This window comes from Onychomys torridus, chromosome 22, assembly GCF_903995425.1.
Source record: "Onychomys torridus chromosome 22, mOncTor1.1, whole genome shotgun sequence".
Lineage (NCBI taxonomy): Eukaryota > Metazoa > Chordata > Mammalia > Rodentia > Cricetidae > Onychomys > Onychomys torridus.
Window position 1 is genome coordinate 36966715 of NC_050464.1, and position 26044 is coordinate 36992758.

Sequence of the window (26044 nt, forward strand, 5' to 3'; positions counted from 1 at the left end):
AGCAGCTGCAGCATCTAGCAGTAATGCACTTGATTTGCACAACCTTAATGAGGTTCTCTTTCAGCCTCTGATCAGGCACAGGGTTGGCAGATTTTCTGAGGTTACATAGTACAGTAACTTAAAGAAGAAAGGTCATTCTTTTTGTCTTTTTTTTTTTTTCCAGAGCTGAGGATCGAACCCAGGGCCTTGCACTTGCAAGGCAAGCGCTCTACCACTGAGCTAAATCCCCAACCCTGAAAAGTCATTCTTTTAAGATAGAGTTTGGAATATGCTATCTCCATGAAAACTCAGCTGTAATTTATCTCTATCTGCTGCAAAAGCATAGTAGGTGTTCCATCCATGTTGGAATTAAGTGAAGGCCAGACCATCAGATTAACAGGATTGTGTCATTATGCTTTTCTAACTTAAAAAAAAAAAGATTTACTTATCTTATGTGTATGTAGTGCACCACATACATGCCTGGTGCCTACCGGAGGTCAGAAAAAGGCATCAGATCCCCTGGAAATGGAGATACAGATGGTCGTAAGCCACCATGTGGTGCTGGGCCCTGAACATCAGTCCTCTGCTTGAGCCACAAGTGCTCTGAACCACTGAGCCAGCTCTCCAGCCCCTTCTCTCTAGATTCCATTTTTCTGTTGTTTCTGTTTTTATAAACTGGCAGTGGAGGTCTGACACTGAATGACGGTCTTTCAGGAATGAAAGCGAGTCAGCATTTATCCTTTCTTCTTCCCCAGTGAATGCTTGTACTGCTGCCATTGCTGGTCTCCGGCGCTGATAGGTTGTTAGTGATGGAGATTCAAAGGGCGGTCATAACAGAACTGCTACTGTGCTCTAATTCTAAAGTTAGCTCAAATCAAACAAAATTAGACCAGTCTCCTCTCTCTAGAGGGTGGTGTTCACTTTCTAAATGTCAGAGTGGTTTTTACACACACTGCTCCTAAACAGGACCACAATACGCATCAACTACATCAGGCCTTCTCTGTGAACTCATGTGAATTCACAGGCTCGTGGCATTGGACTTTATTCTAGAGCAGGAATTCATAGCAGTCCTGAAAATCTTCTAGACTATGGCTGTTTGTTTTGACAAAAAAAAAAAAAAAAGGGAAGGAAAGAAAAAAGAAAAGAAAGACCCTGAAACGCGACTGGCCTGGCCTTCATACGCTCCCATCATCTCCTAATAGGTTCATCTTTTTTCACCATGCCGCAGATCCACACTTGTAGATTAGTGGCTTAAACCAGATCCTCTCCAAGGTTTCAACGTTTTCAAATTACATCTGTTCCATATAGGAAATACCAGTATTTTATCTCAGGTTCTTACTTAATAATAATAGCTGTCTTATACTACATGCTTAATCTGTGCCAAACATCTTGTTGTAGTTTTTGTATTTTTTAATTATGTATAATTTATGTGCACTGGTGTTTTTCTTGCATATATGTCTTTGTGAGGGTGCCTCTATTGATAGTGTGGTTTTTAGCTTGAAGTCCTTTCTGTGTGTGTGTTACATTTTCTAACGTATGTTCACCAGGGATATTGGTCTGTATCTCTTTCCCCGCTTGTCTTTTCCCTCACTTTGGTATTAGTTCACTGCTGGCTTCATAGAAGGAGTCTGGGGTGCTCCTTCTGTTTGTGTACTGTGAGGATTGGCTGTAGATCTCGAAAAGTCTGGTGGAAGTCTGCTGTGGGTGCATCTCGACCTGGGCTTGTTTGATTTTCCGATTATAGATCTATTTAGATTGCTGTTCTCTTCCTGGTTTAACTTTAGTGGTTTGGATGATTCTAGAGATTATTCCATTTCTTTTAGATTTTTCCAACTTAATGGAATACATGTTTTGTTTTTGTATTGGAGACAGAGTCTCATTATGTATCCCTGACTGGTCTGGAAGTCTCTGGAGATCAGGCTGAACTCAGACTCAGAGATCAACCTGCCTCCCTAGTGCTGGGATTAAAGGTGTGTGCTACTATGCCCAGCTTTGGAATACATGCTTTAAAAATACTTCCTTAAAATGTGAGTTTCTTGATGTCTGTCTTAATATTTGTGTCCTTTTGTTTTGGGTCATCCCTTTCTTTGCCTTGGTTAGTTGAGCCAATGGTCAATCAGTCTTGTTCATCTTCTCAGACTCGTTGATTCTTTGTATTGTTTTCAGATTCTATTTCATTTATTTCTGCTCTGATTTTTATTATTTTTTTGCAATCCATTTTGGTTTGCTTTGTTTTTCTGAATGCTTGAGTTGTATCATTAAGTCGTTTATTTGGCTCTTTCTCATTTCTTAATATAGGCACTTAGAGCTCCCGCTGTCTCTCGCAGGACTGCCTTTAATGTATCCTGGAGGTTTGGTTGTAGTTTGTTTTCATTTTCATTTAGTTCAAGGATATTTTCTTTGTTGATTTCTTCAGTAATGAGTTGTTTAATCTCCACAAGTTTGTGCACTTATTAGAGGGTTTTTTCCTGTCTATTTTATATTTTATTGCATTGTGGTCAGATATTTTTGAGACAGAGTCCCACTACAGAGCCCAGGCTGTCCTGGAACTCAGTTTGTAGACCAGGCTGTACTCAAGCTCACAGAGTTCCACCTGCCTCTGCCTCCCAAGTGCTTGGAGTAAAGCTGTGCACCACCACACCCAACCACCCAACCACCCAGCTTGAAGATTTGTATTACTTCAGAGAAGCTTCCTAGGGATGCTGAGTCGAGTTACGTTCTTTGGTGATTGGGTGGAATATTCTGTGGATACTTAATGTCATTTAATTCTGATGTTTCTCTGTTTATTTTTTTGTCCAGATGACCTATCTTTTGGAGAAGTGGATATTAATATCACCTACTATTAATGGATTGATATTAATCTGTGTCTTTAATTCCAGTAGCTTACTTTTTATGAAATTGGGCACACCACATTTGATTGTAATGTTGTATTAGTTGCTTTGTATTGGTGTGATAAAAACCCACGGTCAAGATAACTTATAAAAGCAAGTGTGTGATTGGGCTTATGGCTCCAGAGACTTAGAATCCATGATAGCAGAGTGGAGGGAGGTATGGAGGCAGGAAGAGCTGAGGCCTGTTTTGTCAGACAGTAGGCTCGCGATGCCTGCTTGCTTCCTTATCCCATTTGATTGGAGTACTTTTTCATCCTTCTCACTTTGTGGTAGTGCCCGTCTTTAAAGCTCAGCTTCGTGTAGACAGCAAAAAGATGGATCAGTCCACTCAACCATTCTGTGCCTTTGGACTAGCGGATTGATGCTGTTAATATTTAAAGTTGTTATTGAAAGGCATTGACGGCAGTCATTTGTTTTGGGTTGGGGTGTGTGTGTGTGTTCTTAGTTGTGCTTTCTATGTTTCAATAATTATAGCTTCTTTTTTTTTTTTTCTTTCTGCAGTCTTTTGGCAGTGCTTCCTCTCTCCAGTTTGAATTACTGCTTCCAGGATTCTATTAGTGTTGGTCTGTTGGCTTTGAGTTCTTTTAGCCTGTTTGGATCATGGAAAGTTTTTCCTTCTCCTCTGACTGTGGTACATAGTGCTGGGAGCTAGTCTAGGTTGGCGGGGCAGTCTTTTAGAATCTGGAGCTGCAGGCTCTTGTGGAGCTCCCACTTAGAAATCAGGCAGTATTCTGACGGGTTTCCCTTTGTGTGTGACTGGTGGTTTCAGTCCTCTTTGTCTGTGTGTGGGTGTTTTGACTCTGATGTGTGGGGTTCCTTTTCTAGCCTTGTCTATTGGGTCTTTGTGTGCTTCTTGTATCATCTGTATGGGTGTGTTTCTCCTTAGTTTGTAGACATTTTCTTCCATGATCTTGTTGAAGATCTGGCCTGTGCCATTAACCTTGGATTCTTCTCCTTCATATGTGCCTAAGAAGATTTGGTCTTTTCATGGTATCCCACAGTTCTTTCGTGTTCCTTTAAATTTTTTCCTATTCTGTGCTTGTTTGGGCTAGTTCCTCTATTCTGTCTTCAAATCCTGGTATTCTGTCTTCTGCTTGATCCATTCTGCTTCCCCCTGAGTTATATAGTGGAGTTAGTATTTCATTTCAGTTTGAGTTCTCAGTATTTCTCTCTCTTTACTGAACTCAGGTTTCAAATCCTGAATTATCTTCATCATTTCACTCAGCTGTATATTTGTATTTTCTTGGACATCACTCAGGTATTTATTGTTATCTTCTTGAGGTCCAGTGAGGTGTTCCTGTCTCTTTAAACTCCTTGAATTCTTCCATAAGTTTATGATTATTTTCATTTCTATATCCTGGGTTTATCTCATTTGAGAACATTTTTTACAGGACAAGTGAGTGTGCTGGGAGGCATGCTGTCTTGGCCTTTGGCATTGTTTTGGTTTGTGATGTGGCCTGGCCATGTGGACTTCTTCCTTTGGTGTGTCTCTGATACTAGACTGCGTTGGATTAGGCCAGTGCAGGAGCTGTGTGACTGGAACTAGGCCAGGTAAAGCTGCTGTGTGAGCTGCTTGACGAGACCAGAGCCAGGCAAGCCGTGGGCTGGAGCTAGAGGCCTTTGGGGGTGGACATAGCAGCAGTGGATGGGTGTGGGGAAGAGGGGCTTCCCAGGCAAAGCCAGTTCAGGTCAGGAACTGGGCCTGTGTGCATGGAGATGGTAGGGTCTATGTGGGATACTATTTTTTATCTTTTTGATAACAACCAAAGTGGTGTGATTACCTCATGATTTTGACTCTCATGTACCTAAACTAGTGATGCTGACCATTTTTTTCATATGCTTATTTGACATTTCTGTGCCTTCTGTTGAGAATTTTATTATTTGCCATTTTTAAAATCAGACTGTTTATGCTACCTTGTTGGAGTTCCTTAGCTGTTCTAGACATTTAATCTCTTCTCAGATGAATAGTTTGCAGAAATTTCTTCCAAGTCTGTAGATTGTCTCTCTACTCTTGATTGTTGTCTTTGTTGTATGAAAGCTTTGGTTTGCTTGATATGATCCCATCTTTTATTTTTTGCTTTAATTGCCTGTGCTTTGAAGATCATATTTTAAAAAATCTTCGCAGACTAAGAACTTGAAGTTATTTCAGCTCTGGAATTTTACATTTAAACCTCTGGTCTGTTTGAGTTGGCTTTTTGTTTGTTTGTTTGTGTTTGTTTTGTTTTGGTTTTTTTGTTTGTTTGTTTGTTTTTTGAGACAGGGTTTCTCTGTGTAGCTTTGCGCCTTTCCTGGAACTCACTCTGTAGCCCAGGCTGGCCTCGAACTCACAGAGATCTGCCTGGCTCTGCCTCCCGAGTGCTGGGATTAAAGGCGTGCGCCACCATTGCCCGGCTTGAGTTGGCTTTTTATGTATGGGAAATAAGGATCTAGTTTCTGTGTTCTATATACAGCTGTCCAGTTTTCTAGCTCTTTTCTCCAGTGTACATTGTTTTTGTCTTTGCTAAAATCCTAGGTTCTGGATTCTTTTCTTTTTGGCCCATGTGACTTTTAAGCAAGTACCATGCCTTCTGTTTTTTGTTTTTTTTTTTTTTAACCTTTAAAGGTCTTTTTTTTTTATTAAGAAAAAATTTTTATTCATTTTACATACCAAAAAAAGATACCCCTCTTCCCTCCTCCTGCCCCTCCAGCCTTCCCCCCCCAACCCACCCACCCCCTACTCCCTCCTACAAGAAGGTAAGACCTCCCATGGGTACATTCAGTAGAGGTAGGTCCAAGACCCTCCCCCTGCCACAAGGCTGTGTAAGGTGTCCCACCATAGGTAGTGGGCTCCAAAAAGCATGTTCATGCACCAGGATGGATCCTAATCATACTGCCAGGGAGCCCCTTAAGCAGATCAAGCTACATAACTGCCTCACTTATGCAGAGGGCCTAGTCCAGTCCCATGGAGGCTCCACAGCTGTTGGTCCACAGATCATGAGTTCCCACTAGTTTGGTTTGATTGTCATCTCTGTAGGTTTCCCCATCATGATCTTGGTGCCCCTTGCTCATAGAATCCCTCCTCTCTCTCTTCGACTGCACTCCTGGAGCTCAGCCTGATGTTTGGCTGTGGATCTCTGCTTCTGCTTCCATCAGTTACTGGAGAAAGGCTCATGTTTGTCCTTCTGAGTCTGGGTTACCTCACTCAGGATGATATTTCTAGTTCCATCCATTTGCCTGCAAATTTCATGATGTCCTTGTTTTTCTCTGCTGAGTAGTACTCCATTGTGTATATTGTCTCCAGCTTTGTAATCTGCCTCCCTAGGATTGCTATTTCTGTAACTCTTTTGTGGTGCAATACAAATTTTAGGAGTGTTTTTTCTTTTTTTTAAAGATGTATTTATTTTTATTTTATGTGCATTAGTGTTTTGTCTGTATATATTTTTGTGAAGGTGCCAGATCCCCTGGAATTGAAGTTGCTATGTGGGTGCTGGGAATTGAACATAGGTCTCTGGAAGATCACCCAGTGCTCTTAACTGCTGAGCCATCTCTCCAGCCTCATGGTTTTGTTTTTTTCTTTCTGTGTGAAAAATGCCATGGTATTTTATTGTATTATTGGCATTACATTGAATCTGTAGATCACTTTTGAGTGATGTCTATAGACATCTTAACAGTATTCTTCCAACACATCCATGAACATGGCATGTCTTTTCATGTGTGTGTGTGTGTGTGTGTGTGTGTGTGTGTGTGTGTGTGTACATACATGTGTATCCTCTTTAGTTTCTTTTATCAGTATTTTGTAATTTTCATTTTGGAGATCATTTACTTGGTTGCTTAAGTTTATTCTTGGTATTTTATTTCATTCTGTTGTGAGTGGAGTTGTTTTCTTAATTTCTTTCTCAGCAATTTCATTAGTGTTATATTAAAAACTGTTAATCTTTGCATATTGATTTTGTATCCTACAAGCTTACTGAATTTAACAGTTCCAACAGTATTTTGGTGAAGTCTAGATTTTTCTGTGTATAGGGCCTGGAGAGATGGCTCAGCAGTCAAGAGCACTAACTGCTCTTCCAGAGGACCTGGGTTCAATTCCCAGCACCCACATGGCAGCTTACAACTGTCTGTAACTCCAGTTCCAGGGGACCCTCACACAGACATACATACAGGCAAAACACCAATGCACATACAACAAAAATAAATTATTTTTAAAAAATCTGTATATAGCCGGGCGGTGGTGGTGGTGGTGGTGGTGGTGCACGCCTTTAATCCCAGCACTCGGGAGGTAGAGCCAGGCGGATCTCCGTGAGTTCGAGGCCAACCTGGGCTACCATGTGAGCTCCAGAAAAGGCGCAAAGCTACACAGAGAAACACTGTCTCGAAAAACAAAACAAAACAACAACAACAAAAAAATCTGTATATAAAACATTAATAAATTGACCTCTTTTCCTACTTGATTGTTTTTCTCATCTTGTTACTTTGGCTAGTATATCTAATACTTTAAGAGTGGTGAAAGTTCTGATCTTAAAGAGCACAAGACAACTCATAAAAGAAAGCATTTAATTTGGGGCTCACAATTCCAGAGTGTTAGAGTTCATGGCAGGGAGCATGGTGGCAGGCAGGCAGGCAGGTAGACAGGGCACTGAAGAAGTAGCTGAGAGCTTCCATCTGATCCACGTGCACAAGGCAGAGAGAGAGGATTTGGGCCTGGTAAGGACTCTTGAACCCCCTTCCCTGGTGACACACCTCCTAATCCTTCCCAAACAGTTCCAACAACTGGGGACTGAACATTCAAATCTATGAACCTGTGAAGGCTATTTTCATTTAAAGCACCACAATGTATGACAAGGTCCTATAACATACATGGTGTTCTGAGTACCTGGGGTTTTTTGTTTGTTTTGTTTTGTTTAAAAGGTAGTGGGCAGGTTGTGATGGCAAACATCTTTAGTCTCAGTACTCAGAAGGCAGAGGTGGGTGGATTTCTCCTAGTTTGAGGCCAGTCTGGTCTACACAGTTAGTTTCATACCAGCTAGGAACACATAACAAGCCCTGTCCAAAAAATATAAAACAAAACTAAATAAATAAATAAAAAGACAGCTGATCTTTGGAAGGGTCTATTTCTACAGCTTGGTGTCCTGAATTAGAGATAGGGAATAGATATCCCTTCAGAAAAGAAATATATATTTATAATTTGGGTTTCACTTATTCTTTTTTTTTTTTTTTGAGACAAGGTCTCACTCACCATGTAGTCCAGTCTGGCTTTAAACTGAAGATAATTCTGTTTCAGGCCCTTGAGTGCTGGGATCACAGGCATGCATCACTATGCCCAGTTGAATATGTTTATAATTTAGAAAAGAAACACAGGTTAAATGACTCATATAATTTATGGACATCATACGAAAAGAAAGAAAAGTGGATCCTGGCTGTTCACCTTCTGCTTTTTCCATGGTACCTTCTGTTGTCTTGGAGCCAAAGTGGTTCTCTTTAGAGAACCTGCTGTTACCTGGCTCAGGGATGTTACAGCCCACTGCAGCCAAGGCTTTTGTGCTACTTCTGGATACTTTATCAGAACATTTGGAACAGCAGAGAGGAGTATTTGTGTGTGTGCACACCTAGCAGACTGTCCTGTGTGTGCAGAGATTGCTGATGTTCATTGTTTTAGCCATGTCCAAGGGTTGAGCTAGAGTCTGCCTCTGAAGAGATGAACATAGGAAAGCTAGGTTGTTGAGCGGGTTAAGGAACTTGCCACTAAGCCTTACAACCTAAGTTTCTTCCCTGCAACCGACACAGTGAGGAGAGCACTGACTCCCACAGGTGGTCCTCTGACCTCCACATGCATACCAAGTGGACCAAAGACCCCAACATAAAACCAGATACACTGATCTCAATAGAAGAAATGGTGGGGAAATCGCCTTGAACACATCGGCGCAGGAGATAATTTCCTGAGCAGAACCCCAATAGCACAGACACTGAGATAAACAATGAATGGGACCCCATGACGCTGAGAAGCTACTGTAAAGCAGAGGACGCCATCAGTAAGACAAAAACAGCAGTACGCTGAATGGGAAGAGATCTACCAAACCTACATCCGACAGAGAGCTAATTTCCAGAATCTATAAAGAACTCAAGAAATTAGGTATCACAAAAACCAAATAATCCAATTAAAAATGTGGTACAGATCTAAACAGACAATTTTTTAGCAGAGGAATCACAAATGGCCAAGAAACACTTAAAGAAATGTTCTACATCCTTAGCTATCGGGGAAGTGCAAATCAAAACAACTCAGAGATTCCCTCTTACTCCTGGCAGGATGGCTCGAAAACACAGTGGAGGCTCATGCTGGTCAGGATGTGGAGCAAGGGGAACACTCCTCTCCTGTGGTGGGAGTGCAAGCTTGTACAGCCGCTCTGGGAATCAATATGGTGGTTCCTCAGAAAATTGTGAGTTGATCTACCTCAAGACCCAGCTATACCAACCACTCTTGGGCACATACCCAAAGGATGCTCCATCCTACCACAAGGGTTCCTGCTTGACCATGTTCACAGCAGCTTTATTTGCAATAGCCAGAAACTGGAAACAACCCAGATGTCCCTCAACCGAAAAATGGATAAAAAAAAAAAAAAAAAAATGTGCTACATTTAACAGTGGAGTATTCCTCAGCTGTTAAAAACAGATCTAGAAATTTGTAGGTAAATGGGTGGAACTAGAAAAAAAATCATCCTAAGTGAGATAACCCAGATCCAGAAAGACAGACATTGTATGTACTCACTTATAACTGGATATTAGCTGTAAAGGACAATCATGCTACAGACCACAGACTAAGTAACATGGAGGGCTCAAGGGGCGACACTTGGCTCTCCCTGAGAAGGGAAAATAGAATAAATTTGGTGAGTCGAGGGGTGGGAGGATGATAGGTACAGGAGGGATTGGGTGGGGCGGTGGAGGGGAGATTCCTGGAAGAGACAACAGGAAAGGGCATTTGGGGGTGAGATAGAAAGACAGCGAAAGCTCACAGGAATCTGCAAGGGTGACCCTAGCTAAGACTCCTAGCAATAAGGGATATGGAGCCTGAACTGGCCATCTCCTGTAACCAGGCAAGACTTCCAGTGGAGGGACCGGGACTCCAACCCAGTCATAGAACCTTGGACCTACAATTTGTCCTGCCTAGAAGATGTGCTGGGGTAAAGGGGGTGGAAGTGGGTAAAGATATTGTGGAAGTGACCAGCCAGTGACTGGTCCAGCCTGAGTCCCATGCCACAAGAGGAAACCACCCCTGACAACTGTCTGGACCCAGAGGCTGCACAGCCCAGAGACCTAGGACAGAAGCAAACGCAGCTGGCAGGAAAAAAAGGAAAAAAATTCAGTGATGCCCAGCTGTATTCTGCTGTATTCATAGATGGGTGTCTGCTATCACAATTGCTATCAGAGCGGCTTCATCCAGCAGCTGATGGAAACAGATGAAGAGACCCATAGCTGAGCTCAGGGAATCCTGCAGGAAATGGGGAAGAAGAATTGTAGGAGCCAGAGAGATCAAGGAAACCCCAGAATCAACTAACCTGGGCTCACAGAGACTGAACTGGCAACCAAGCAGCCTGCATGGGACTCACCTAGGCCCTCTGTGTATATATTACAGTTGCATAGCTTGGTCTTCTTGTGGAACTCCTAACAATGAGAGAAGGGGCTGTCTTTTGGGACCCTATTCCTTATACTGGGCTCCCTTGTCTAGCCTTAACATGAGGGGAGGGGCCTAGTCTCTCTGGAACTTGATATGCTGTGTTTGGTGGGTATCCATGGGAGGCCTGCCCTTCTCAATAGAAACAGGAGTGGGTGGAGTGGGGAGGGGCAGGGCTGGGAGGAGAAGAGGGAGGGGAAAACACAGTTGTTATGTAAAACAGTAATAAACTCATTAAAAAGAAATAGGTGAAGATTATCATGTACCTCTCTATAGTGAGGCAATATATATTGAATTTTTGGAACTAAAAACAATAACAAAGATAAACAACTGACTAGACACTTCTTGAAGATGAAGAGAACTGTTGATGACAGACCCATTATGGAGGGTGCCTCACAGAACAGCTAGCCAGACATCTCAATGGTACCACCATAACATGTTCTCTGAAAAGAATTCCTAACCATTTCAGGGTATAGTGATCTCTCCCAAGAAACCGTAAGTCCTCTCAGCTCCAGAAAGATTATAGAGGTGGTCCTGCTTTGCCTTACAGCTCTCCTCTCTACAGGGCAGCATGTTGGGCCCTCCATGGTAGCATCAGGCCTCACTAGAGGACTGGAGTTCATGCACAGCCAAGCAGACTTTGTTTCTGACAACCTTTTGTAATACTAGAAAATAAACAAATGGGGTAGGACAGTGAACTTCAGCCTCAAGCAGTACCCAGAGAATTATGAATGGTAAGAATATCTAAAACCATAACATATATAACATACATGTTAAAGAGGAGTGATATAAAAATAGACAAAGGTAAATAATGTCTTTAACCATAGGTGAGGAATGGAGGAGAGAAATAAAGGAATTCCTAAAGTGTCTGGGTGTGGTAGCCCATACCTGTAATCCTAGCACTTGGGAGCTGAGGCAAATTTAACCCAGCCTGGCTTACATAGGGGGAGGGGGGCGGGTTGGGGATTTAGCTAAGTGGTAGAGTGCTTACCTAGCAAGCACAAGGCCCTGGGTTCGGTCCTCAGCTTGGGGGAGGGGGGGGGTCCTACTGCAGAAGGTAGTATAGCCATTTTATTATTGTAAAATATTGAGATTATTTATTTGTTTGTTTGTTTGTTTGTTTGTTTTTTCGGGGTAGGGGTACAAGACATGGTTCCTCTGTGTACTTTTGATGCCTGTCTTGGATCTTGCTCTGTAGACCAGGCTGGCCTCGAACTCATAGAGATGCACCCGGCTCTGCCTCCTGAGTGCTGGGATCAAAAGCGTGCACCACCACCACCACCCACACCTGGCCGAGACTTTGTTAATTTAGTAGGTATTTGCTGGTCTTCGGTGTGCAGAATGACACTGATGTTAACCTGCATTTGAGGACCTACTTTTTCCTGGACCTGTTTTCTCTGGTCAGTAAAGTATCCTCAAACCCAGGCAGTCCTTTATGATGAAAGTGGAAACCAAAACTCACCCAAAAGTCCTGTGGCACAAGATATTCAGTGACGATGGGGGAATCCCAACACACTTGCTTTGCATCCTCCCTTTGATCCACTCTGAAAACATCTCCTCTCTTACAGGCATCCGAAGTTGAGAGACAGCTCTCCCTGCAGGTCCACGCACTCAGAGAAGACTTTCGGGAGAAAAATTCATCCACCAACCAGCACATCATCCGGCTGGAAAGCCTTCAGGCCGAGGTGAGGCTCCAGTGTGGCCACACTTAAAGCTGTGCACTGAGTCTTTGGAGAAAGAGTCTCTGAGCTTGGAAATAAACCCCTGCTCTCTATAAAAAGTACTGAAGCATCTAAGAGACATTTCTGTGAGAACTTAAATGGAGGACACTTGTCCTTGCTCCTGTGGGTAGCCTGTCATCTAGAAAAATAAAGAGGTTGAAAGTTACAGCCGAGGGAGTTGAAATCATGGATGGCCTACTTTTACTGAATAATCTTGACAAGAAACAGCCTTGCTAGCCCCACACAAAAACTGGGGAGGACATTGTCCCGTCTGCTTTCCTCTTATTCTAACTCAGTACAGCACCATGTTTCAGCATCAAACAAGTAGTCTCATTGACTCACAGAATAGAATAGAAACGTGCATTTTATGGCCGAGGATAACAGCAGGTGCTGTTGAGGAGTTAATGAGGGTACTTAGTATGATGTGGTGGTGGTGGTGGTGGTGGTGGTGTAGCATATGCGAGGCCAGAATGTGGGCCAGAATGTGGCAGCAAGGGTCTGTGCCCCTGGCTAGAGCAGAGGAGGAGGAACGTAGCGCTTGAGGACTGTCCTGCAGGCAGCATGGGTGCTGCAGACAGCGGGAGTCATCCTGCAGAAGGGGCTCTTCCCAGGGCAGATTCCCATCCAACCCACTCTCGGGACCTTCATCCCCTTTGGCTAATGAGACTTTGAGAAACGATGTAGAGCCTGACAGAAGGACACCCCCTCCAAACTTCTGTGGTTAAGGGATCAGCCATTGTGATCGATCCAGAGAACGCTTCCCTGCATCGTAAGTGACCTAAGGATGTTTCTCCTAAAGTCTGTCAATGTCTTCTCTTTTCTGCCTCCAATCCCCTTCTTTCCTCCTTTCCCTTGGAACTCCCACCGCTGTTGAGCAGCAGGTTCTTGAAGTAAGTAGAGATCGTTCCAGTGGGGTTTTGGCATGCCTGTCTGTGACCATCTGTGTGCATGACTTGCCATTCAACTGCCCCTGCCAGGCACCCACTCCTTCAAGTTGCCTGCCTTCCTCTTTGCTCCACCTCTTCACTTCCTCTAGCCCCCCAGGAACAAGTTTCCCAGGAATGTTTACCACCAGATTTGGTCACAAGTTTTAGGGTATGCCTAATACCAAACTCTGGCTTCATCTAGTGGCACCGCTGTTTGAAAGGCTAAGCTGTGAAATCTTTCATTTTAAATAAGTAACTTCATGAAACTGTGAAGTGTTTCTTAAGGGCCAGTTACGTATCAGAATCATATTACCTCATTACTTTACTGGAAACCTGGGAAACAAAGATGATCCATGGGAAGGAGAATTGAAAGGTCAGAGGGCACTTAAATAAAAATGAACTAGAGTGAAAATTCCCTTTGCATGGGTAAGTCTGCTTCAGTGAGAGGAATAGTGGGCCATTCACCAAAGGCTTGCCCCTTTTGGTCTCTTACCCAGGTGCACACTTGAGAGACAATATTTCTTTGTTTGGACAGACACCCGATCTCTCTGGACAAAGGCCATATACCCTGCTTCCCCAGGACAGCATCCTATCTGATTGATTGATGGCCAGGAAGGATTTGTGCCCTGAGCAAAACTCCAATGCAGAGTGGGGGCAGCCAAGAGGCAGAGGGAAAGGTAGAGCCCAGGGACCTAGAACAGTTAAACACTTACTTAATTCTCCCCTAGAAAAATGCTGAGTTTGGTCCCCAGAGCTTGCTCAAGGAGGAGCCTTAAGGCATTCTCCAGACGAGACCACAGAGAAGGGGGACATCTTGACCATACCAGGAAAGTATTTACAAGCATGCAGGTGGATGAGATATAAGTGTGACAGGGAATTCATAGATGGGAGGAGCAGGGTCAGGAAGGATCTTAGGACTTCCAGAGTCCTTCCCTTCCCCCACAGCCAGTTCTACTTGGAAAAGCTTTCTGGAGCCCCTGGACCTGGTAGGGTCCTGGGTAAGGCATTTCTGGCCTTGAGGAGCAATGATTGAGCTTCCTCCTTGCAAACAATGGAAACCATAGAAGACTGGGCATCTCTTTCCTCGGCTTTCTCCCTGACACTGAAGAAAGCAGACAGACCTTACAGAGAAATGCATATGTCTTGACATTGACTTCAATGTGAAAAAAAAAAAAAAAAAATCGGCCTTTTCCAGAAGGGAGATCTTCCTTCTCTTCACAGATGACTTGTTCAAATTACCCATGAGGCCATTGTCTCATTCCTTCCCAGGGCCTGGGCTGATACAGACACTCTACCTTCTATACCCTGCTAGCTTCTTACTAGCCAAGGCTCTGGCTCTGCGCTAAGACGTTGGCACCAGGGGAATCAGCAGTAGGGAGAGGAGGCAGTGGACCTGCTTGCAAAACACAGCAACTCTTAGGGAATTTCCTGGTGCTTATGACTTGAGAGGTAGGCAGATCAGGTCCTGCTCTGCCAAAGTAGGGCTGAGGGCAGGCAGGGTGGGGCCTTCTCTGACTTATCTCTGGAATTTACAGAGTACTAGCTATCCTTCCTCTGCCTGGCAGCCCACATGCTGGCTTCCCCCAGGCTAACTCCTACCCTTTCCCAGGCACCTTTCTGAAGGGGAGGGCCTTTCCCTTCAGCCCAGGATTACACAGCTCTGTTCTCCAAGTCATGTCTATGGGCACAATACCCAGAGACACATACCTTCATATTTGGGGCTAGTCCCTCCTCCTACGCTCACGCAGATAGAGCTCATCCACACCATCCTGTGGCTCTCCATCTTTTCAGATCAAGATGCTGTCGGATCGGAAACGGGAGCTAGAGCACAGGCTCAGCGCCACCTTAGAGGAGAATGGTCTGCTTCAAGGGGCCGTGGAGGAGCTGCAGGACCGGGTGCTGATCCTGGAAAGGCAGGGCCACGACAAAGACCTGCAGGTACTGGGCAGAGATGCTGTCTGTAGAGCCAGGGCCAGACGGGGCGTGGTGGGGTGGGTTGGGTGCAGTTGCTTAGCCAAAAAAGGAAAGGTGGGGGGGTACCAGCACCAAGGCTGGTTTCCCTCAGAGTAGGTGATGCTGAGATCTCCACAGGGGTCTTGTAATTCCCTAGGGGGTTCTACCATGCCTGTAGCTGGGCAAGTACATTGTGGTCCTCAGGTCATCCCTTCCAAGTGTTCTGAGCCCCTGGTCCCTAGAGCAGCGTCACCTAGTCCTTTCTAGGCTGTCGGTGGCCGGGGCACTCAGTCTCCTTCTGACCTCCCTAGCATTTGTGAAATCTGCTACAAGATTTCACAGGGAGCCTGTGGACCTCTGTTCTCAGCCCCCAGTGCTGCTGCTGCTGCTGCTGCTGCTGCTGCTGCTGCTGCTGCTGCCCAGCGGAGGGATTTAGTTGGCTGGCACAGAGCAGAAACCAGGAACCTTTCCACAGAACCCAGCAAGACATTCTCAGCTTCTGCCTATTGCCAGAAAAGGCGCAGGCCAACCCCTTTGTGAACCTAATTGGTCTTTTTTAACCTCCCTGAAGGAAACTGCTTCTCAATCATGTTTGTCCTTGTTTGGGAACTGCCACCAGGCCTCAGATGAAAATCCAAGCTCAGACTTGACAAGAAATAACCTCCAAAACAGAAAAACAATCTCCCAGTCTACCCAGAAATAGAGGGTAGCATCTGTTCCCAGGGTGCTTTGCTGGGCTGGGCCTGCAGAGTAGGAGATCATTATTCCCCTCTCTGCATGGTGGGGAGGGTGCAGTGAGTTGTTTTGTGTCACTTGTGGGGACGTGGCTGGGCAGGTAATACTTGAATGCCAGGTAAGTCCCTACCCAAAGACCAGGCCCCAGAGGCCCCACTGGGTTCCAGGGAGGCTGTTTAGAAGTTCTGATGTGAGGTGACATTTTAACTGAAGCCGAACATGGTGCTACGTGCCTGTGTGCCTCCACTTAGCGAGTTGCAGGCCAGCCTAGGCTGTATAGAAACTGTCTCAAATGATAACAGGAAGCACCTTCTGAGTCTGGTGTCTGTAAGAACACTTGTCCCTGCCTCTGTAACCCAACTGTACCTAAGCAGTTGACCCCTCTGAGGGACATTTAATAGTTGTTTTCCCCTCTGATTTTTGTCCTTTCAACGATAACTTTCCGTGTAGTAGGGCCTCGACAAATGCTGAATAGGAAATGGGGCTGGGGTGCAGCTCTGTAGTGGGTGGGCCTTGGCCAGCAAGCCTAGACCCTGGTTTCTACCTCCAGCGCCACAGAAATGGAAGAGTGGGGGAGGGGGAGGAGAACATGGGGCCCGGTTCTAAAGCCTCACAGCAGGTTTTGAAATGGAGAGGAATTTGCCCATTTTCAAGGTTAACGGTGACAAACAGCAGTGTTGGAGGTCACTTTCTAGTGATTGGAGAGCTTTCATAGACTTCCCTAAAGCCTACAGAAAACAAATCATTTATCCAGAGTCCTGTTCCAAGCCCTTGATAGAGTGGAAACTAGAAACCTTCCCCCGACCAACCGACCCCGGTACAGCCGGTTCTCCTGTTGCTCATTTACCCTCGCCAGTCCCTTGGGCCCTCGGGAAGCACTCCACTGCTAACTGAGCGGACACAGGAAAAGGGAAGAAGCCCAAGACCGGGAATAGCCGAAAGGAACTGAGCCAGCATGAAATGCAGATGACAGTTAGTTCCTCTCCCTGAGCCTGGAAACAGAGGGAAAGAGCCAGGACCAGTGTGGCCCTCCAAGTGCTCCCTGGTGTGGGTGGCCTGTGTGTACTGCTGGGTCAGGAACCCTGTCACCAAAGTGGCCTCCACTGACAGGGAAAAATCCAGCTGACCCAGGTAGCACTTGAACCGTCCTAACACGGATTTGTAAGATGTTGAGTCAGTGGCCTTGGAATGTGTTTAATCCCGTGATTTGAAATCCTCAGCTAAGGTTGGGTAGGAGGCTGAGCAGTAAGGGCAAAGTCTCCATCAGTGGGGGAGCCTTTTGATCTGCGTCAGTGTGTGACTGAGGTCCTGCTGTCAGAAATGTGTGCGTGTGTGTGTGTGTGTGTGTGTGTGTGGTGTAGGTGCACACACCACAAGTGTACATGTGGAGGTCAGAGAAGGATTTTTCTGAATCACTTCTCACTTTCTAGCACATGGATCTCCAGGGTCAAACACAGGTCACCAGGCTTAGTGGCAAGAGGCTTTGTCTACTGGGCAGTTTCTCCCATCCCAAAACAGATTTTTAAGCCACAGATAAATTCAGCTATGGGTTGTTTGTTTGTTTGTTTGTTTTTGTTTTAAGACCTTAGAATAGGGTTAAAACTCACACTGTGTACTCACTTCATAACAAGCATTTTGTTAAACTGTGTTGTTTTGATTTTGTTTGAGACACGGTTTCACTTTAGTCCTGGCTGACTCAGAACTTGATAGGTAGACCTGGTAGACCAGGGCTGGCCTTGGACTTGCGTCAGTCTTCCTGTCTCCCTCTCAAGTGCTGGAATTGCAGGTAGATGTGCCAGTCTGCTTTACTAAACTGAGGGAAAGACTTTGCTTTAATACTCAGTAAAGAAGTCAGTTGTCCTTCTGGGGGGCTCTTAGCCCCTTACAGAAATGCAGAGGGTCTGACCCTGGCAAGTGGGTAGGCTCCATCAGCAGAGTGCAGACCACCGTCACCGTGGGACAACCTGTGAAGCAGATGCCCTGCGGTCTACACTTGGCTTTGGCTCTGCGTGTGCGATTAAGCGAATCATGCCATCACACACCATCCTAGCCCCTCAGTGTCGAGAGGAGAGTGTCCCTTTAGTACTGTGAACTTGAACTTAACCACTGCACTATCAAAGCACCTCATACCACTCCTCTTCAGACATAGAAATGCACTGTCGTCTGCCTTCCTTCCTTCCTTTTTCAAGACAGGGTGTCTCTCTGAAACAGTCCTAGCCTGTCCTGGAACTCGCTCTGTAGCCCAGGCTGGCCACAGACTCACAGATCCGCCTGCCTCCGCCCCTCGAGGTGTGCACCACCGCAGCCAGGCTCTCTCTCATCTTTCTTATACAAAAGTGTTTTCTTTTTTTCTGGTTTTTTGAGACAGTTTCTCTGTAGACCAGGGTAGCCTCAGATTCAGAGATCTACCTCTTGCCTCCTGAGTGCTGTGATTAAAGGCGTGTGCAGCCACGCTCATCTAGATACTATTTCTTTCTTTCTTTTTTTTTTTTAGCTGAGGACCAAACCCAGGGCCTTGCGCTTGCTAGGCAAGTGCTCTACCACTGAGCTAAATCCCCAACCCTAGATACTATTGCTTATTTTACAGGATTCCTATGGTTACCAGGTTCTTCCATGGTCTGACTGGGTTTTTCTGCACATCTGTCCAGGTGGTGAATCAGTCACTGACCAGAGAATGAGGCACCTCCTGGCCTTTTGTTCTCTTGCTGTTACAATTAATTAAACACTCCAGAGTGGGTGTGAGTAATTGAACTGATTGTATCCAGTTCATGAGAACTTGTACTGAACTGTGGGAACTTCTCCTGCTGAGATGTATGTGGAGTTGCCTAGAGAATAATTGGAAAGCATTTTGCCACTTAACGTGCTGCTTGTAACTGTGCTGAACACTTCCTCGGGATGTCGCCTATTTCCTAAAACCCTGGTTTGTGGTGTTTATTTTTTCTTTCCTTCCAAGTTTTCCTAAAACTGGGGCTGGAGGAGTTCCCACTGTCCCAGCAGGTGTTGCTGATCCAGGGACTAGGCAGGGCAGCTTGCCAGTTCTTGTCCCTTCCTGGCTAGGGCTCTTCCGGGCCACTAGCCAGCCACTTCCTGGCAGTGATGGCTTCAAGGTGAGGCTCCAGGCCCCTGGAGGAGTAAAGTCTGCGTGAAGCACTGGCTCCCTAACGAGAGCCCGAGCTCTGAGTGGCTGCCATCCACGCCATAGCCTCTGCATCTGCAGGAGGCACAGTGGCCTTGGGCATTCAGGACCAGCAGCACCCAGCACTGAGCTCCTTCCCAGCCCAACCCTCGCTGTTCACCCAGTGGGGGTCTGAATGCAGGAAATATGTGTGCACACTGCCACCGAACCCAGCTGTTTGCTTTTTTAATGAAACAGCCATGGCTCCAGAAGGACCATTTTATTAAAAAAAAAAAATAATTTTTAAGGGGATTTAGCTCGGTGGTAGAGCGCTTGCCTAGCAAGCACAAGGCCCTGGGTTCGGTCCTCAGCTCAAAAAAAAAAAAATTTAAATCCCAGGAAATTCTTTGACCACACTGACCTGGGGATGTGTGTATGTGTGTGTATGTGTGTGTGTGTGTGTGTGTGTGTGTGTGTTTACAAGCACATATATATGCATGTGTATACATGTGGACGCCTGAGATTGGTATTGGGAGTCCTCCTCACTCATTCTCCACCTTATATTTGTGAGTGTGAGAGCCCATGTGCCATAGAACACATAGAGGTTAGAGGACAATTTCCAGAAGTTGGTTCTCTACCCTCACTGTGGGTTCTGGGTATCAAGTCCAAGTCCCTCAGACTTGTACGGCACAAACTTTCATCTGCTGAGGCAGACCCCACCCTCTGCCTCTTTTTTTAATAATTTTTTTTTTTTTTTTTTTTTGTTTGGAGACAAGGTTTTTCTGTACATCCCTGGCTGTCTTGGAACTCACTGTGTATACCAGGCTGGCCTCGAACTCACAGGGATTAAGGGCATGCACCACCATGCCCACCCCTTGAGTCTTTGCAATCACTAGGTTCTTGTAGTAACCTTTTCCCTGAAATTACTGAAGGAGTGAGTTGTCTGTTCTGTAGAATTTCCAGGGCCGGGTCTTGCTGACTGTGTCCCACACACACCCCGCTAGGTTCCTCCCAGCTCGGTTGTCCTGTAAGTTGGCGGCAGGTCGAGCAGTGGGGTCGGGTCCTGGGCACTGCTTGCTGTGGTTTGGACTCGCTGCCCAGCGTTTGCTCTCTTGCCCACAGCTGCACCAGAGCCAGCTGGAGCTCCAGGAGGTGCGGCTGTCCTGCCGGCAGCTTCAGGTGACCGTGGAGGAGCTCAGGGAGGAGAGGAGCCTGCAGGGCTCCGCTGCCCCCAGCACATCCCTGCTGTCGGAGATCGAGCAGAGCATGGAGGCCGAGGAGCTGGAGCAGGAGAGAGAGCAGGTGCTGACGTCCTGTTCCCTGTCTGGAGAAGTGGGCCCCGGGTTCTCGTCATCCTCCCTTCAACACTGTGCTGCCACTTGGCAGAAGAGCCGAGGGCCCGCAGGAGCACTACTGAGTGGGCACTGAAACCTTGAGCAGCACAGCCAGAGCCCAGTGTCCTCTGCTCAGTCCCTCCCCGTGTCACCTCGGAGGGAATGCAGAGTCCTCCCACATTTGCAGTCCACCCCCCTATGCCGTTTGTCTCTCTGTGTCTTCCGTAGTCACCCCTTCCCCAGCCAGGCCCTGACTCCACTCACTGTAGCTAAGTGCATAACAGAAACGCTCTACATGGCCGATTAGTTGATTAGGGGAGAATAAGAACTGGTGTGTCTGGTCATGGGTATGAGGAAGACTGAGGCAGAGCAGTTACAGCAAGTTCCAGGCCAGCCAAGGCTACACAGGGATCTCACAAAGAATTGGAAGTCTAAGATGTACTAGGTCCAAAGTAAGTGTGATTTCTTAAGATAGACTATTGTAAAAGCCAAGACAAAATCTTTGCTCCTAAAAACAGGGTTTCGGGTGTCTGGATTTGGGCTCTCGGTCCTCTCTCTCTCTCTCTCTCTCTCTCTCTCTCTCTCTCTCTCTCTCTCTCTCTCTCGTTGGTAACGTGTAACCCTTTGTGATGCAGCTGAGACTGCAGCTCTGGGAAGCCTACTGCCAGGTCCGCTACCTCTGCTCCCACCTTCGAGGGAGCGACAGCGCCGACTCCGCCGTGTCCACAGACTCCTCCATGGACGAGTCCTCAGAGACCTCGTCCGCCAAGGATGTGCCTGCTGGCAGCCTGCGCACTGCCCTCAGCGATCTCAAGAGGCTGATACAGAGCATCGTAGATGGCGTGGAGCCCACGGTAAGGGTCAGCTGCAGGAGCTAGGCAGTGCGCAGTGGAAGCTCTCTGTAGGTGGTACAGCAAGCCTGAGCTGGAGCCTCTCATAACTTGTCGCCAGAATCCCGAGTCGTTGGTTTGATAGTACAGAGTATCAGTAACCAGAAGTAGGGTCCATGGTCCCCTTCCTGTAAATACCGTGGGAGTGGTTCTCAGCCTTCCTAATGCTGCAGTCCTTTAACACAGTTCTTCATGGTGTGTGACCCCAGCCATAAAGTGACTTTCATTGATACTTGATAACTGTAATTTTGCTACTGTTATGAATCCTAATGTAAATATTTTTGGAGATAGATGTTCACCAAAGGGGTCAAGACCCACAGGTTGAGAACCACTGTACCATGGAGTAGTCCTTTTTTTCATAGACATATGCACAAGGCATTGGTGGCCTAGAGTTGGAGAGTTTTGCTTAGAAACATTGAAGAGAGAAATTTGTATCTGGGTCAAACTCCCACGTTCTCGTCTGCAGTTGGTCCTGATAAGAGGGTAATTATTAGTGGACAAGCTTTGTCGGCCATGGTGGCTCACAGTTGTAATCCCAGCCCTCTAGAGGCAGACACAGGCAGCTCTCTGTGATGAGTTCGAGGCCAGCCTGGTCTACACAGTGAGTCCCAGAACAGCCAAGGCTACACAGAGAAACCCTGTCAGAGAAAAAAAATCTCAGCACAGGAGGTTGAAGAGATGAACAGGGCCTCTCGGGGGAAGAGGGATATTCCTCGGCATGCAGGTTGGACTGACGTTTCTACAGCTTCGTGACGGGACTCTCCCTGACTCCTCCTGTTTGACCCTCAGAGTAGTTGTGTCTCTGTTACATTAGAGGTGGTAAGGCAAAGGGCAGGAGTCCCTGTCTGAGCAGCCTGGGTCGACTTGTAGCTAGATGGGAGCAGGAGGCCAAGTCATTGTGGGATAAGGAAGCTGTCCGTGGCATGTGCCATTCCTAACATACACACCTGCTTCTCCCAAAGCTTGAAATCAAAATGAGCTTTTCTAGGGTAAAATTAAACACTGAAAAATCTCTCCTCCCCTCCCGTTTCACCCTCTCTCACTTCCCTCCACTCCTGTCTTTCTACTCTTGCATCTGCCTCCACCACTCCCCGCTAATGGTTGCTCGCCCTTCCTCCCTACTCCCGGCTTCCCTCTTTCTGTCAGGGTGCCCGGAGACTGGACGATGAGTCATTAGAAGAGCAGATAAGGCAAACCAGTGAGGACTCCAGAGCCCTGAGAGAGCTCATGGAGGGAGAGAGGGGTAAACTGAGGCAGAGCCTAGAAGAGCTGCAGCAACTCCACAGTCAGGTGAGCACCCTCATTTCACACTGAAGAGAATGTACATGGGTCCCCTGTCCACTCCCTCTTTTGTGAGGTGCAGCTCTCCTCCATGACATTCTCAGGGGACTGTGACCCAGAGTTGAGGAACTGGGTGTCTTCAGGAGACAAAACCAGTCCCCATTCAGCCCGAGTGAGATGGACAGGGGCTGTGCTGGCTGTGTTTCCTGAAGTGGTTTGTCCACAGAGCTACAAGTTGGGCTAACGTGTGGGTGCTGACCACTGAAAGCCACAGCTCCCAGGCCACTTTCTGATGTTTTTCCCAGCGGCCCAGGCCAGGAGCTGTCAAGTCAAGGAACAATTGGTCTTTAGAGGTGTCAGCTTCCTCACCTTTGAGAGCCTGGTTTTCAGCTCTTGGGCACGTACTCTTGCCCTTACTGTTCCTTTCTTGTTGGACCGTGACTCCATCTCTCTTGAGAAAGGACATGGACACTCTGTCTCTGGACCAGACTTGCGTGCGGGAGTGACAACTTAGGGGAGCACCTGTACACAGCCCCACTTACCTGCCTATCCTGGCCTTGGTAGAAGTGTCTTACTCTGCAGACTCCTTCATTATAAACTCCTGCCGCTTTTACTGCTATCTTAGAAAATACGCCTCCAGCCATCACTGCTCTTCCTGTGAGGGGCCAGAGGGCAAGGGTGGAAGGTCACAGCTGCGGCTGGCTCCTAGCCAGATACGGGAGTGGGCCAGGCAGCCCAAGGCATGTACCTGCCTGAACTCTAAGATGCTCAGAGGGTGATTCAGACTTAGGACAGACCTTCCAAACTAAATGAATAAAGTACAAGAGAGACCTGGATCCAGAGGTTCTCTGAAGGGGTATAGTTCAGTGGCAGAGTGCTTGACTAGCAAGTGCAGAGCCCTAGGTTTGATCTCCAGATTGTTTAGAAGTTCTTTGGAGTTGGTGGCGCACAGTGTGGTGGCACATGCATGTAGTCATAGTGCTTTGGAAGTAACAGCAGGGAGTTAGGAATTCAAGGCCGTCCTCAGCTCCATAGTGAGTTCGTGGCCAGCCTTGACACCATGTCTCAAATAAACCGAGAGGGTTAATGTTGTATTGGTTGGTTGGTTGGTTGGTTGGTTGGTTGGTTTGGAGATGGGGTCTCGCTGTGCTGCATTTGCTAGTATTGAACTCTTGGGCTCAATAGTTCCCTCAGCCTCTCCCAAGTATATATCAGTGCTCCTGACTCACTGATTTTAAATAAGTGCTTGCTTATTAGGGTTTGATAAAAAAAATTTTTCTTATCAGAGTTAAAAACTAAAGATGTCCTGGAGGACAGTATTTGACTCAGAAATACAGCTTACATATAGGTTGCCTAGAGTTTAGTTTGTAGCTTTAGGAAGCCATGTCTATTAAGTTTCCTTAGTTCAGTTGAAGTCAGGTGTGGTGTTCTACGCCTTTAATCAGTACTCGGGATGCAGAGGCAGGCCAACCTGGTCTACAGAGTGAGTTCCACGACAACCAGAGTTGTTACACAGAGAAACCATGTCTTGAAAAACAAACAAAAAAAAGTTCAGTTGATAACTGGTTTAGGCCAGTTCCTGTGAGTTCCCTTTCCGAGACTTCCCTAGACTCTGCTCATGCCCCATGTGGACTGTGGAATTGAACTTCTCTTCCAGAGTACTCAGAAGAAGAAACCCCTTAGCTATACCTGCACCCACTGATGTGACACCCATGGGAGTCACACTAACACCCGGGGTAAGGAGTTAGAGTTCGGACTCAGGCCTAAAGAGAGCAGCCAGCATGGGGTTGATATTCATCATGCAGAGTTGGTTCACCATCTGCCATCTGACCACTGTATGCCTGGCACTGAGGCTAGACCCGAAGAAGCACATGTGACAGCTGTGTGGAACACCTGTTATCTCTGTGCTCTTTGGTGGTAGGGTGCCTACAAGGTTAGCCAGGACTGAGATTCCAGGAACATCCACTCTCAAATCCCATTGCTCTCTCTCTTGAGAATGTTCTCTACTCACCTGGAAACTGGGCAGAAGTCAGGGTGGCTGTGCTTCATGCTGCAACCTCAGAAACTAACCAGACTTTTAAGTAAAAGACTGTAGTAACTGCTCATTATCAGTTGGAGGCAAAATCCATGAAGATGCGCCACCCCTCTCTCCTCTGTCCCCATCATCCTCCTTGACATTGTTGAGTACAGAGCAGCCACCAGCAGATGGAGTGGTCTTCAGGATTAATTGTAGAATATAAAAGACAAGCACCCGGGAGCTAGAGAGAGGGCTCAGCGGTGAAGAGCACTTGTTGCTTTTGCAAAGGACTCAGATTCAATTTCCAGCCTACACGGTGGTTCACAGTCACCTGTAACTCCAGTTCTAGGGGATCCAGCACTCTGTCCTGATCGTAGGCACCTGGCACACACATGGTGTACATACTATACATGCAGGCAAAACACTCATTCACATAAACAATATAAATCTTAAAAAAAAAAAAAAACTGTAAAGAAAAGCAGAGATCCATGAGGTCCCCCTGCTCCTGTTCACTTTTTGGCCTAGGCATTAGGAGCAACTGGACAGCCTTTTCTATGAGTCTTTTTTTTTTTTGCAAGATATTCAAGGCAAGTGCTCAGGGCTTCTCGGAATCCTTGGTGTTCCAGTTGGCTTCCTATTGTAATAGAATGCTCATTTGGCTTACAATCCAGTCACAATCTGTCATTGAGGGAAACCAAGGCAGGAGCTGAAGCAGAGGCCACGGCAGGAGGTGCTGCTTCCTGACTTGCTCCCCACGGCTTACACAGCCTGCTTTCATACACAATCCAGGACCACTTGCACAAGTGGTCCCCTTCACAGTGGACTGGGCCCTCGATTAATAGTCACTAATCAAGAAAACTGCCCCACAGACTTGCCTGCAGGCCAATCTGATGAAGGCATTTTTCTCATTGAGGTTCCCTCTTCCCAGATACTTGACAGAAACTAACCAGTCCACCACGTGGTACACTGTCTTCCTCCTGCTGGCCACCTCAGACCGACCTCCTGTCACGCCAGCCTTGCATATTACACATGTCACAGCTTGCCCAATCGTCCATGCTCCTGAGCCCAGCCACCTTCTCACGGGGGCAGTTTTCCTGTAGTGGGACTTGAAAGCAGGTACCTCCTGTGAACCATAGGCAGCTTCCATATCAAGACATGGAAGTCACCAAGTCCCTGGCCACCATGTGCTGCTGCACTCTGCCACCTTCCTCCACCTCAGCTCTTCCTTCCCTCTGCACTGGCAACAGAGTAACTGTGAGCAATGTCCTCTCCTGCTTCCCCTGCTGTCTGGAAGACCCTCCCGCCTGCCTGCTCTGGCCTCCACCCTGCTCACCCTTCCTTTGCTGAGCACGTTTCACGGTTTCACTTCCGCCTGGAACTCTCTAGATCTTCCTGGAAGACCCCTGGCTCCACCTCTTTGTATAACTACATTCCCATCTTGTTTTCCAGTAAAGCAGATCGCAGACCCCATAATGACCAGTACAAGTTACCACTCAGCCTTTTTTCTCCTGGAGTTCCTAGCACAGGCCACTAGACTAAGTTCAAACGGTTGTGGGA

The 26044-nt window shown here is 46.7% G+C and overlaps 1 protein-coding gene across 7 annotated transcripts in view; it reads left to right on the top strand.

Annotated features, from left to right (window-relative positions):
* Nucleotides 1-26044, top strand: part of Bicdl1 (BICD family like cargo adaptor 1) — a 100071-nt gene that overhangs the window by 63062 nt on the left and 10965 nt on the right. For 2 of the 7 annotated variants that reach the window (XR_004943517.1, XM_036172624.1), the window contains exons 3-8: nt 12084-12200; nt 13115-13126; nt 14954-15100; nt 20088-20267; nt 20935-21153; nt 22336-22479. Coding sequence is in view for 5 of the 7 variants with exons in the window: in XM_036172624.1 (XP_036028517.1) it covers nt 12084-12200; nt 13115-13126; nt 14954-15100; nt 20088-20267; nt 20935-21153; nt 22336-22479 (819 nt within the window). In the remaining 2 variants the exon portion in view is untranslated. The remainder of the gene's footprint in view (nt 1-12083; nt 12201-13114; nt 13127-14953; nt 15101-20087; nt 20268-20934; nt 21154-22335; nt 22480-26044) is intronic. The other 5 variants (XR_004943518.1, XM_036172627.1, XM_036172625.1 and 2 more) reach the window with 4 other exon arrangements.